The 14619-nt window shown below is 35.0% G+C and overlaps 1 protein-coding gene across 3 annotated transcripts in view; it reads left to right on the top strand.

Moving 5' to 3' along the window:
* Positions 1-14619, top strand: part of AP3B1 (adaptor related protein complex 3 subunit beta 1) — a 236951-nt gene that overhangs the window by 124942 nt on the left and 97390 nt on the right. For all 3 annotated transcript variants that reach the window (XM_055536639.1, XM_055536640.1, XM_055536641.1), the window contains exons 16-17: positions 8701-8887; positions 9857-9987. In XM_055536639.1, coding sequence (XP_055392614.1) covers positions 8701-8887; positions 9857-9987 — 318 coding nt within the window. The remainder of the gene's footprint in view (positions 1-8700; positions 8888-9856; positions 9988-14619) is intronic.

Genomic DNA, 14619 nt, shown 5'->3' with positions numbered 1-14619 from the left:
GTATACTGTAAAATTTTTTAAAATCTGGTTTTCTATATACTATCAGCAAACTATGAGGAAGAGAAATTAAGGAAACAGTCCCATTTACCATCAGATTAAAAAGAATGAAATACCTAGGAATAAACCCACCTAAGGAGATGAAAGACCTGTACTTGGAAAATTATTAGACACTGGTGAAAGAAATGGAAGATGTCACAAACAAAAGGAAAGATATACCATGTTCTTTGATTGGAAGAATTACTTTTTTAAAATGACCATACTACCCAAGGCAATCTACTGATACAGTGCAATCCTTAGCAAAATACCAATGGTGTTTTTCACAGAACTAGAATGAGTAACTTCAGAATTTGTATGGAAACAAATTACAAATAGCCGAAGCACTCTTGAGAAAGAACAGAGCCGAGGGAATCATACTTCTTGACTTCAGATTGTTCGTGAAAGTGAAAGCCGCTCAGTCGTGTCCGACTCTTTGTGATCCCAGGGACTACACAGTCTGTAGAATTCTCCAGGCCAGAATACTGGAGTGGGTAGCCTTTCCCTTCTCCAGAGAATCTTCAGATTGTACTAGAAAGCTACTGTAATCAAGACAGTATGGTTCTGTCACAAAAACAGACACATAGGTCAGTGGAACAGAATAAAGAGCTCAGGAAAAAACCCACACACTTACAGTCAATGCATCTATGACAAAAGAGGTAAGAATATACAATGAAGAAAAGATAGACTCTTCAGTAAGTGGTGCTGGGAAAGCTAGACAGCTATATGTAAAAGAATGAAATTAGAATGTTCTCTATCACTGTATACAAAAATGAACTCAAAATGGGTTAAAGACTAAATGTAAGACTGGATACTATAAAACTCCTAGAGAAAAACATAGAACACTCTTTGACATAAGTCACAATATTTATTTGGATCCATCTCCTAAAGCAAAGGAAACAAAAGCAAAAATAAACAAATTGGACCTAGTTAAACTTAAGAGTACATCATGAGAAATGCTGGGCTGGAAGAAGAACAAGCTGGAATCAAGATTGCTGGGAGAAATATCAATAACCTCAGATATGCAGATGACACCTCTCTTATGGCAGAAAGTGAAGAGGAACTAAAAAGCCTCTTGATGAAAGTGAAAGAGGAGAGTGAAAAAGTTGGCTTAAAGCTCAACATTCAGAAAACGAGGATCATGGTATCTGGTCCCATCACTTCATGGCAAATAGATGGGGAAACAGTGGAAACAGTGTCAGACTTTATTTTTCTGGGCTCCAAAATCACTGCAGATGGTGATTGCAGCCATGAAATTAAAAGACGCTTACTCCTTGGAAGGAAAATTATGACCAACCTAGATAGCATATTCAAAAGCAGAGACATTACTTTGTCAACAAAGGTCTGTCTAGTCAAGGCTATGGTTTTTCCTGTGGTCGTGTATGGATGTGAGAGTTGGACTGTGAAGAAAGCTGAGCACTGAAGAATTGATGCTTTTGAACTGTGGTGTTGGAGAAGACTCTTGAGAGTCCCTTGGACTGCAAGGAGATCCAACCGGTCCATTCTAAAGGAGATCCAACCAGTCCATTCTGAAGGAGGAGGAGCCCTGGGATTTCTTTGGAAGGAATGATGCTAAAGCGGAAACTCCAGTACTTTGGCCACCTCATGTGAAGAGTTGACCCATTGGAAAAGACTCTGATGCTGGGAGGGATTGGAGGCAGGAGGAGAAGGGGACGACAGAGGATGAGATGGCTGGATGGCATCATGGACTCGATAGACGTGAGTTTGAGTGAACTCCGGGAGTTGGTGATGGACAGGGAGGCCTGGCGTGCTGCTATTCATGGGGTCGCAAAGAGTCGGACATGACTGAGTGACTGAACTGAACTGAAACTTAAAAGCTTTTGCACAACAAAGGAAACCATCAACAAAATGAAAGGACAATCCACTGAAAAGATATTTGCAAATGATGTGATCAATAAGAGGTTAATATCCAACATATATAAACACCTCATACAATTTGATATCAAAAAAGCAAACAACTTGATTGGAAAATGAACAGAAGAACTGAATAAACATTTTCCCAATGAGGAAATGAAGGTGACCAACATGCACATGGAAAGATACTCAGAACTGCTAGTCATTAGGGAAATCCGGATAAAAACCACAGTGAGGGAGCACCTCACACCTGTTAGAATGGCTGTAATCAAAGAGAACACCAATAACAAATATTGGCAAGGATCTGGAGAAAAGGAAATCCTTACACACTGTTGGTGGGAAGGTAAATTCATGTAGCCAAGGTGAAAAACAGTATGGAAATTTCTCAAAAAAGCTATAAATAGAACTATCATGTGACCCAGCAACTCAAATCCTGGATAGATAGCCAACAAAAAAACAAAAACAAAAGCACTAATCAAAAGATACACACACACACACACACAATACAAGATACGTGTACCCCACTGTTCATAACAGCATTACTTGACAATTGCCAAGTTATGCAAGGAACCTAAGTATCTGTCAACCAATGAATGAATAAAGATGTGATTATATATAGAGAGAGAGAGAGGGAGGGAGGGAGGGCTAGATATTATATCAATATAATGAAACACATGTATGATTTATATATACATATACTGTATAGTGTATATTATATACGTGTGTGTATATATACACACACTCGCATGCGCACGTGATAAATGTCTATAATGGAATACTCGCTCATTCAGTTGCTTCAGTCATGTCTGACTCTTTGAGACGCTATGGACTGTAGCCCACTAGGCTGCTCTGTCCATGTATAATGGAATACTACTCATCCATAAAAGAGAATAAATTTTTTGCTGTTTGCTTTTGCAACAACATGCATGGACTTGGATAGCATTATGCTAAGTGAAGTAAGACAGAGAGTGACAAATACTGTGTGATATCACTTATATGTAGAATCTAAAAAGTACAACAAACTAGTGAATAAAACAAAAAAGAAGTAAATTCACAGATAGTACAACTGCTGGTTACCAGTGAGGAGAGGGAAGGGGCAGGGGTGACATAGAGGTGGGGGGAAAGGTTGGTACAGGATTTTCTGAAATCATCTCTGTGAAACTTTTGAAAATTGTAAAGCAGTACAGAATTTAAAGAGTCATTTAATAACATTTTTTAATTAAAAAAATGTAAAGTCCTATTTAGTCGTGGAATGATGAAATTGATTAGCTAGAACATAGTGCTGCTTACATTTGCCTCTGATATATGTTAAGAATTTTGTGTAGTTCTCCTGAATTTACCAAACACATTTGCTAGTATCCTTCTGTTTAAAAGTTACAACCATGTGGAACCAATTTTAAATGCTGAGTCCTGTAAGGTTTTTTAACATTCCATAAACAAATATATGTGTAAGCTGATGTTAGGAGTATAAGATAACTTTTTCATTATTTTGTGTTGACCTATATAATATTTGAAGAAGGCTGCTGCTGTTGCTACTGCTAAGTTGCTTTAGTCATGTCCGACTCTGTGCGATCCCGTAGACGGCAGGCCACCAGGCTCCGCCATCCCTGGGATTCTCCAGGCAAGAACACTGCAGTGGGTTGCCATTTCCTTCTCCAGTGCATGCAAGGGAAAAGTGAAAGGGAAGTCGCTCAGTCCTGTCCGACTCTTCGCGACCCCATGGACTGCAGCCTACCAGGCTCCTCCATCCATGGGATTTTCCAGGCAAGAGTACTGGAGTGGGTGGCCATTGCCGTCTCCATTGAAGAAGGCTATTGTTGAGCAAATAGTTTTTACCAGTTTATTACTTGTCAAGAGTATTTAGGTAAAAAAATGATGCCCATGTTTTGAGAAGTTTTTTTAGAATATTGGATTTCTTCATATTTACAAAGCATTCCCCCCAAATTTTTTTCCCAGAAATGATTCCTTAAACAGGAAAAGAATATTACATAAAAATTGAATACAAAGCTGTATATATGCTATTGAATATTGCTGTTATTTATGGCACATTATAATATTCTCTTCATCTTGTATGATTTTTTTTATAAAACCCATTTGAATGTACTGTTGAATGTCCACTCTGGTTTTGATTGAGCCTTAGGTCATATTGAAATGCCGTGATTGTTTACGTGATTGTATGTGTTTTCTTTGTTACTGTTGCCCAGGACAGATCTGATTTTTATCTATTGTTTCAGTGTCCCATCCAGTTTAGGCTTTATCCCAGGGTTTTCATTTTTAATGAAGTTGTTGTTATTGTTCAGTCCCTAAGTTGTGTCCAACTCTTTGCAACCCTATGGACTGCAGCACACCAGGCTTCCCTGTCCTTCACTGTCTCCCAGAGTTTGCTCAACTTATGTCCATTGAGTCAGTGATGCTATCTAACCATTTCATCCTCTGCTACTCCCTTATTCTTTTGCCCTCAATCTTTCCCAGCATCAGTAAGTAGGCTCTTCATATCAGGTGTCCGAATCACTGAAGCTTCAGCATCAGTCCTTCCAGTGAATGAATATTCAGGGTGATTTCCTTTAGGATTGACTGGTTTGATCTCCTTTCTGTCCAAGGAGAGTTACATTAAAATAAGACAGTGTAAGTTTGTAAGTTTCCATGTTGTACTTCTAACTTTTGCCATGGTTTTTTCTAGTGGTCTGTGAAACACAAGTGTAGTGAACAGAGCTTTCATTTAAAACTGAGAAACATTTAAATGGAAAGACTTTGTCTTTCTTTTCCCAACCTTTCTGAGATACAGCATGACTAACCTTTCCCGTTGAGAGCAGCATGTAGGATGTGTAAGAAAACAAAGCGTGCCCTGATGAGCCAGGTCCGTCTTTTTCCAGGGGTGGCGACATAAGTGCTGAAGTGTTTAATCTAATGGGAACTTGATGGTAAGCAGCGTGTTGTGTCACAGCCTGTGCAGAGCATTAAGCTCCCAGCTGTCAGTGGCTGGAGGAAGAGGAAAACATGGGAACTTAGGGGTTGGTTGTGGACGAAATATGTGCAGGAGATAGAGACAGAACAATTTGGCTATAAAGTATTCAAGAGAGTGGTCAGGGCACTCTTGCTACAGTAGTTTTGTCATTTACTGTGTACTGTAAATCTAAAACCTATTTACTTTATTATTTGGCAGTTCTTTTTTTTTTATTTTGTTATAAATCCAGTGGCAATAAATTCTGAAAACTTGAAGTGTATATTTAATGAAGAATGAAGTAGAGAATTTCTGTATCATTATTTAACCTGCACAAAATGTTCATCAGCATGTACCATCTACCATGAAAATCATAGTGATACCGCTAACCACACAACAAACTGAAGATAAGATAAATCTGCTAAAACAGGGTCAGCATCTATTTTCAAAACTGGAAGACATTTTAGGAAGTCTGGGCCTCAGGGTGACGATTTAATGTATACAGGTGCCAAATATGTTTACATCTCTTTCTGTGAGACATGATCTCATATAAATCAAGTAACTTTTAAAATTTAGTTTTGTTTATTTTTTATTACATGTTTTCTTTTGCACATATGAGGAATGAAGCAATGACGGTTAGTGTACTGGCTCCATTAGCGGAAAAAGGACCCAAATGATGCTGCTGGTTTTTAAAATAAAAAAACAATTAATTCCAATAATAGACCATTTTTACTCAAAGCTTTTGTACATTTCTTCTGTCAGTGTAAATGGAATCTGAATAAAGCTTTTGAAAGTTTATTCTGTCAAAATCGCTGTAAAATGCTATTGTAAATTTAAAAGCCCCAACGTGGCTTTCACTGAACAAATGTTGTCATGGTAAAAGCAACGTTCTTATTAAATGAAGAAAACTATGGAACAGAAATATTTTGGGCATTGGTTGTGGTGCATGCAAACTCACTCTGCTTATTTTACCAATTGAAATAAAACTATAATGGCCAAATATACTGATATTTGATATGTGTGGTTTAACTGAACTGCAGAATTCTTGTGATGAAGCTAATATTGAAAAAGCATACTTCAGCATGACAGCACACACCCTCATACTCAGTTTTTCCTGTATGTGACCAGCAGGACTTTAGAAATGCAATACTGTGAAAACCTACGTTGTAAATTAGCCTGTGTTATATACTGGCTTTTTTGCCTGGATTAGGTGGGTGGGTGCGTGGGGAGTAGATTAAGTGAGATTTTTGAGTGTTGGTTAGATTTTGATTCAAAATTATTTGGAAACCTTTAAAGTGTTTACCAGGTAGAGTTCCAACAACCTTCAGCCTTTGAGAACTATAAGCAAAATAGCAGTTCTTGGAAACAAATCTTGCAAAGAGAATGACAATGAAATATATCCCGATAAAAACAAAGGAAAAATTGAGCAAATTAAGTGGTAAGAGCTATTAATTTATTGTAGAAGTTCTTTCATTTGCAATATTTCAGCTATGATAAAGACTTTTTTGATGGAGCTACTATTTTAGTTGGTTAAGTTTATATTTTGTATTAGAATGAAATGAAATTGAGAAGGCAGTTGATTTTACAGTAGCTAAATTTGATGAAATATTAAACTATAGAGAATTATTCTAAAGTTTTATCTCATATAGTTTCATTGGAGGGGAAAAAATTAAATATCTAGGCTTGAAATATTTACAAATTTTAACATGAAAGCATTGAGAATATCCTTTATTCAACAGAATGTTTTCTATGCTTATTGGATCATTCAAACTGTAATGAGGGCATTTTCTCCATTAAAAATATTAAGTTCTATAGTGAAGAATAAGTTGCAAATGTCAATACTTTCATCATTAGTTATCATAAAATTCTATTTTGAAGATAATGGTAAGCAGTCTTATTTTTTTAATTAAAGATAATAACAACATATAAAATTACATTCTTTAGATAAATACCAATGACTTGGTTTTAGAGATAGAGCTAAGAAATTGATTAAGGTATGGGAATAAAGAGGTATGTGAGTAAATAATTATTCTGTTCATGTTTTAAATGCATCATGGGACCTGGATATGTTTTTATCTTTTAGAATTTTAATTTTGAAAATACACTTTGGTATAATTATTTCATAACCCACCAATATAATAAAGCAAATTTTATAGTCAATAAGTGCATATTATGGAAATTACATAATCTTGATAACTTAAAATTTTCTATCTCACTTTAAATAGAGATTGTTAATATTTGAAATAATTAACTTTCTAAAAATTAATTTCAGAGACTAGAAATAAAAGCAAGATGAATCACTCCACTAGCTTAAAAAATTACTGCAATGAACAGACTTTTTATCTGATTTATTCTAGTTGCGTATTCTAAATCCCAACATTCAGATGTACTTCAGAGAGTTAAGTTAGTTATGAATTCTCACTACAGTTGAAGAAACAACAGTAGGATGTATTTTCCAGGTTATCCCAGCAAGTTGATTACACAGTCCATTGTACCTTGGATTGACCTGGGTTATTCACTTGGTGACTGTTTTGCTGATTGTCCTTAAAAAATCAATCATAGAAATTTTCTTATCTGTTGTTGAACCAACGTAGTCTAGTAATTAGTGAATAGCAGTTGTTGTTAACCAAATTTAGAATAGCTCTATTAACATTTTTCATCTGTATTTTTTGTAGTTCTACTTTAGTAAAACTAGGTTAATGGTTTTTAAATAGATTGTTACTGAAAGAAGGTTGCTTTCTTTCCAAACCAATTATCTTAATGAATTAATATTGTAAAAGAGTTTGCCACACCATTACTGTATCTTGACTTATTGTTATAGAACTATCTTTAGCTCTACCTGACTTGACGGATTTTATTGTTTTTAATCCATTTCTAATGTCTATAAAATGTTCTAATGTAGATGTTTATTTTTTCCATGTATTATGAATCCTGTTTATAGTTAGAATTGTATATGTGTAACCTTCTAAATTAAAATTATGCTTTTTCAATAAAGTAATGAGTTGAAAATACAAACCTATTTTGTTAACATTTCAGGTTTGGTTTAATTATTATTAAAATTATCTCAATATATGTTAATGTAGTACAGTCAAAAATTGACTTAGGAAATCTTATTAGAGTGTAAAAGCTACTATAATAAGTTGTTCCCTAACATAAATAAATAAATGACCAATATTACTAGAGGCCATAAGCAATATGGGGGAAAAAATGGAAGGAGTCTTTTATCCTAGTTTTTAGAGGGCATCAGCAGCTTGCTTTTATGAAAAAGTAACAGCTAAATGCACTGCAAATAATTTGCAGTAATCCAGTTCAGTGATTCATGTGTCTGCTTTAATGGGTCATAATTCAGGGTAAAGTAACTGAGTGCAGTCAGAGTGCAGACACTGCTTATGCCAGGGACAGTATCTCTTCATAAAACACACCTCAGGAGAAGCAGTTTGCCAGCCCCCTAATACTCTCTGATGTTTTGATGTCCTGCATATTTTTCCGATTAAGTTTTGAGTGCCATGTTTTTAGTTGTATTTCCACATTCATTATTCTCACGTAGACCCTTCAGCGGGTTTGCCATATATGATTATTTTTTTAATGATGCCTTTCTTTCCACTTCAGCAGTTTAATAATCTAGCACATGGCTGCTTCTCAGTACTCAGCATTCACCTCCCCAATACTGAAGAGGACATGTGCTTTGGCTTCAGAATTCCATTTGCAGTGTTAGAAATGCATATTCCCTATGGAACAACATTTGTTTGACATAACCATTCATTTTTATTACCTCTTTAAATATGTTTATCCAGAGTTATCAATAATCATAAATAACTGTATTCTCATCTTGTTCTGTTTTTTTCCAACAGACAAAATTGCTTACCCAGTACATATTAAATCTCGGCAAGTATGATCAAAACTACGACATCAGAGATCGTACAAGATTTATTAGGCAGCTTATTGTTCCGAATGAGAAGAGTGGAGCTTTAAGTAAATATGCCAAAAAAATATTCCTGGCTCAGAAACCCGCACCACTGCTTGAATCTCCTTTTAAAGGTATTATTATCAGAATATACCTGCAGAATATCATGTTATCTTAAAACTTATGATACTATATCCCATTTCTAACATGTTTAAAATTTATCTCTTAGAAAATGTGTGATTAGTGTGTATAAATTTATAAATACGAAAAGTGTGCTGTCTATTCATTCATCTCTTCTCTGATACAAGCTTTATATTAGTTAGTTCAAGTTTATGTTTTTATAGGCCTTATTTACCTAAATAATTTCAATCTTCTGACGTTTATTCTTACCAAATGATTTGACTGAACAATAGATAAAAGCTGTGTTGTTTTTGTAGACATTGACTTCATTTCTGGTTTAAAGAGATAGCTTTGTTTAATAAGGGATATGTAATTCACCTTAGTAGTGAGTTATTAAATATTCTGTGTACACTAACATAAGCTTTTCCGGAAAGAATTATTTCATAGAAGTATCCCTTTATATTTGTTTGCTTTTCAGAGATGGAAATTGACTTATTTTCCCCAGCTTTTTAAAAGGAGTAATTTATCAGTTTCACAAGTAGCCATTACAGTGGGAATCAAATGATTATATACTTTGGTTTTCATATTGTTTCTTCTTTAATTGTTGTAAAGGGATAAAAAGCAGTTCAGTTTTGTAGTAAAACTTAAAATTCTGAGTGTGTTGGTGGCAAGACATGTATATGGATTGTTTAACTGTGCTGTCATTCTTAATATTCACAGTAAAGTAATTTTTAGAGAAGCTACATATCAGAGCAACACCTCTAAACACACTGACTGATTAGCTTTTTTATTGACCATTATCGGGGAGATTATTGTAATCTATGGACTGAAATCAGTTTTTTTGACCTGTGAAGAGTTTCCTAGTTTATATTTATTCCTTGACATTTGAGGTAATATGCCAATTACCTTGAGCTCTGATTAGGATTGTTCTCTGTTATATGCAGCTCAGATTGTTTATTTTATATTTTCCTTTATTTTAATAGATAGGGATCATTTCCAGCTTGGCACTTTATCTCACACTCTCAACACCAAAGCAACTGGGTACCTGGAATTATCTAATTGGCCAGAGGTGGCGCCTGACCCATCAGTTCGAAATGTAGAAGTAATAGAGTTGGTAAGTTGACCTTTCTGAAATTAATTTTGTCAAGCAGTAGGAGATTCTAGGATAGCTGCTGTTTTGTATAAAAGCTTTTTTTGGGGGGGGTGAAAACTGAAAATTGTTCTGGTATTTCTAAATGTAATGTGTTAGGTATATCTTGCTGCTATGGGAACTAAATATTGTAGTATTCCTATGGCATTGTACATGTACTGTTCCTTTTCTTCAAGGAAATAGAGAATTGGATTCTCTGCATCAGTGCCAGCCACATTTGTGATACTGCATTTGTAGCTGTGCAGATTCAATTTCTAAGGTATTTAGTTTCATTGAGTTGAGCTTTTCCCACTTAGTTTAGAGACTCATAAGCTTCCTGTCAATATTTTCCAAATCATTTTTGCTATCTCTTCCAGAAAAACCATACAAAGTGTTCTTTTGGCTTTTCTGAGGAACCTTTTTCACATGAAGCCAAATATAAATAGGAAGCATTATGTACCAAAAATATCCTTGAACAAGGTCACAATTAATGAATAATATATTGCTTCACATTAAAAAAAAAAAGTCTCTGTATAAATACTTTTTTCCTAGGCCTTTATAACATGCTGGCCACTAAAATAAGGGAATTAATGTTCTTTCCTAATATTATCTCTTTCTTATATAAACAAGAAAAATAAAGAGAGATCTTCTGATTGTCTTTAAAGATTATGTGAAATATATCTGATATTTTTTTAAATAGAATTAATAAAAAGAACAATTATTTATTACATCCTCGGTGCCTTTCCAGTACAGCACATATATTGAACTAGGGTTCAGGTAACTAGTCTTTATCTATAATTCCTATGAGAAAGTCAGTTAATCTTCTTGCCTACTGACTTTTCCTTATACAAAAACTGTCTTCCTTTAAATGGAAGAATTCCGTACCCACACTTTGCAGCTTGTAGGGTCTTAGTTCCCTGACCAGAGATTAAACGTGGGCCACAGCAGTGAAAGTGCCAAGTCCTAACCTCTAGACTGCCAGGAAATTCTTGGGGCACAGCCATTTAATTTGACTGCTTTGAAAAGTATGTTTCTCTTAACTACTCAAACTTATCCAGCTTTGGAGTGTGGCCAGGGCAATAATAACCAGTAACTAACCCTGGTAGTGTTCTTTGATAATATTTTATAATCATTATTTGTTTAAACCTCATAATTATTATAAGTGATGGCAATTGTCATTCCCGTTTTGCAGATGATGAAACCAAGGTTCAGAGAACCTAAGTAAATTGCCCAAGTTCCCATAGCTAGTAACTGATAGAACTGGAATACCACTTCATATCCCAGTCCACTGTTCACGCTCTTACTGCATTTTATTATGTAACATAATGAGAGGAAGCTGGAGCTTGTTGCAATTCTGGACTCGTTAGTATTTATTAGCACCACTGTTTTCAGGTTGTGACATTATTTCTATTTAGAGACGATTTTTTAAAATATAAAACTAACAAGTTCCATGTTTCTCCTTGCAACTAAGTTTGGTGATTTCTCCTCAAATATACATACTACTCTTAAGTATTCTTCAAAAAGATTGGCTTATTTATGAAACATTTGGTCAGATACTAGCATACAAAGAGAATGTTCTTTGTTGTAAGTAATACTCTCCTAATTTCTTTTGCCTGTTTGTTGTTTTTATGTTTCTGTCCCTTTTCATTATTAGGTACTTAATGTTTTGGCCCAAGTAGAATCACCCTTTTATCCCACCCTACTTCTACCCTTATCCCTCCTCCTTGCTGCCCCAATCCACAAAAAAAAAAAAAGTTAAATAAAAATATCATCTCAGAAATTGATAGCAATGCCATGCAGTTTAATTTGGTCTCAGCAGTGTTCTTATATTGGCTGATAGATTGGCTGTTTGGCTGGCTTCTTCCATTTTCTTGTGCTCTTCTGAACATTAACTACCTATAGGGACAGTACTTGAATAACCTATTTTCTTATATTCATTTCACCTGTCCAGTTGAACAGAGACAAATTGATTTCTTTTTCATTTTGCTGACTACATTGTGGAAATTAATAATTGGTAACTTATTATGGAGAATAATTATAACTGATGGAACTTGGTTGGAAAAAACTCACTCTCCATTGATGCCATGTAGAAAACAGTTTCAATCTGCTTGTCTCTGGACACATTGACTTGAAATTACACTATGAAGGCTTAATTAAATATAAAAATAGCATATATAGTTCTATTATCAGATTTGGCTGCAGTAGTGTAGAAAGTAGTGTTCACATAATCTTTCTTGCCTTTCATTCTGCCTCATCCCTCTCTAAAGTTGCATCAGTGTATTTATGCACATAATATATGTGTGACCCTAGTCTTACTGTAAAGTCATCTTACAGGGTCATGTCTTATTACTATGAAATTTAACTTAGCAAGAACAACAGCCTAAGTTTAGACAATCTAATACTTTAATCAAAACAATATGGAACCTAGTCACACTGACACTAGAAGTCACGTTGCATTACACCTTTCCAGGATATTGGCTACTATATATATTATGCCACTAGTAAATTTTCAAGATTCTTTGCAGTTTTTGTTTTTACTTGGTTCTAGAAGATCCTTTTCTCTCAGTTTTGCATATCAAGGGTATTTTGCTTTATAAACACATCTACTATCAATATTTTATCTTATATTGAAACTTTCAAATTAGTGCTGTTATTTTTTTTCCTCTTCTCTTTACCCTTTTATTTCCTTTGCTAAGAATGATACAATTATCATAGTCATAACATATCATAACAAAAATTAAAATACTTATTAGTCTTTACCCTTTAAAACCTTAAACTCCATGAATAGAGAATCCATGGCCCTGTAAAATATTATGCCCCTCTCAGCATAGGCGCCTGCTTTTCCTTATATGATGACTTAGTCTTGTCCTGACAGCCATAGTCTAACTAATTTTTTTTTTTTTTTTTCATAAATTGACCTGACACACATTTTACTAGCCTGCAGAAAAATGTATTTGTTTGGATTTAAGAAAAGTATTAACTTTACTGTTTATTAAATATAGGAGAACTTTGTTTATAGAATACTGTCTTTATTCATATCTGGAGAACAGAGCATTTTAAACATACATAAAAAGCAGTATTGTTGATCTTATGTTAGTATCTTACTCAAATATATTTGAGTAATTTTTGCTCATTTTTCTGTTATTGTCCAGATAGTAATTTTCCAGATTACTGAAGCTTACCTTTGTAAGCAACATATCTTAAGCCCATAAGCCCTCTACAGCAGTGGTTTTTAAACCTAGCTTTATACTATATTCATATGGATATCTTAAAACAAATCTGTCGGACCTGTACCAGACCAATCAGAATCTTGGGAAGTGGGTCCCAAGCGTTAGCATTTTTAGCATTAGTATTTTTATTATTGATATTAGTATTTTAAAAAAGTATTCTCAGGTGATTCTGACAGACATCCAGTGCTGAGAACCATTCTTGAATAAGAACCTCAGTCTTACTGTAAATTTCTTTACAACAAATGTTACCGTAGCAGACTGGCACATAGTGAAAACTCTGAAGTGTGATAAATAAATGCGTCTTAACTGTTCTTAACCTTTTAAAAAATACACATTTCCTTGCCCTTTAAAAGAGAGTGTATGAAACATTTAACTTTTTCTTAATGAATCAAAGTTACACTTATGAAAATAATTTATTTTACTTCAATACACTGTGTTAAAGTTTTTAAGGGTCTGTCACCCAACTAATAGTTTTTGTGCCAGACACATTTAAGATATATCAGTGTACAAAATATTCAAACGTCTCTGATCTCCAGATGCTGATGTTTTGCAGGGATAGACTTACAATTACAATAAATATATAAATTGTAAACAGTAGTATATTAGAAAATAATAAGTGCTATGACCAAAAAACAGCAAAAAAATCAGTGCAAAGGAAGATCAGCCTCCACAGGAGGTTGAAATTTTCAGGAGAGCAGTCCTCCCTGAGGTGGCACTTGTACAGAGTCTTGAAAGAAGTGAGGAAATGAGCCATGTGGTCGTCTGGGGTGAGGGTGCTGGAAGTAGGATCACCTTTGGAGAAAGGCCTCAAGGAGGAGCACGTCTGGGGTGTTTGAAAACCCTGTGATGAGTGGCTGGAGGGAAGTGGGCAAGAGGGAGAGCAGCAGCAGGAGTCAGGTAGGGCTGACGGGTTTTTATCGTAAGGGCTTCATTTGTTCTAAGTGAATGGGAAGCCTTTGCAGACCTTTTCAAAGAAAGAGGGGCTTGATTGGAATTAATAAAATCATTCTAGCTGCTGTTTTGAGCCAGCTTGGAGTGGGGGTGAATGATGGAACTAGACACAAGATAGCCAGTCAGAGACTAGTGTGATTCAAGAGGGGGGAGGCGGGCTCTGAGTAAGGTGGTAAAGGACCAAGGGGCCTATAGGCTTTCTTGATGGATTAGATATCTAGGATATGACAAACACACAAATCAAGAATTTCCCCAGGGTTCAGGTGGTTGAGATGGTACAGGCTATTTGTTGCCTACACTAGATGTTTTCATTTTTTTTTTTTTTTAAACCTCAGTATCAAGGTAACTCAGCTGATAAAGACTCCACCTGCAATGCTGGGGAGACCCTGGTTTGATTCCTGGGTTGGGAAGATCCCTTGGAGAAGGGATCAGCTAC

Source organism: Bubalus kerabau, chromosome 10 (assembly GCF_029407905.1).
Source record: "Bubalus kerabau isolate K-KA32 ecotype Philippines breed swamp buffalo chromosome 10, PCC_UOA_SB_1v2, whole genome shotgun sequence".
NCBI lineage: Eukaryota > Metazoa > Chordata > Mammalia > Artiodactyla > Bovidae > Bubalus > Bubalus kerabau.
This window is presented reverse-complemented; position numbering and strand designations above follow the sequence as displayed.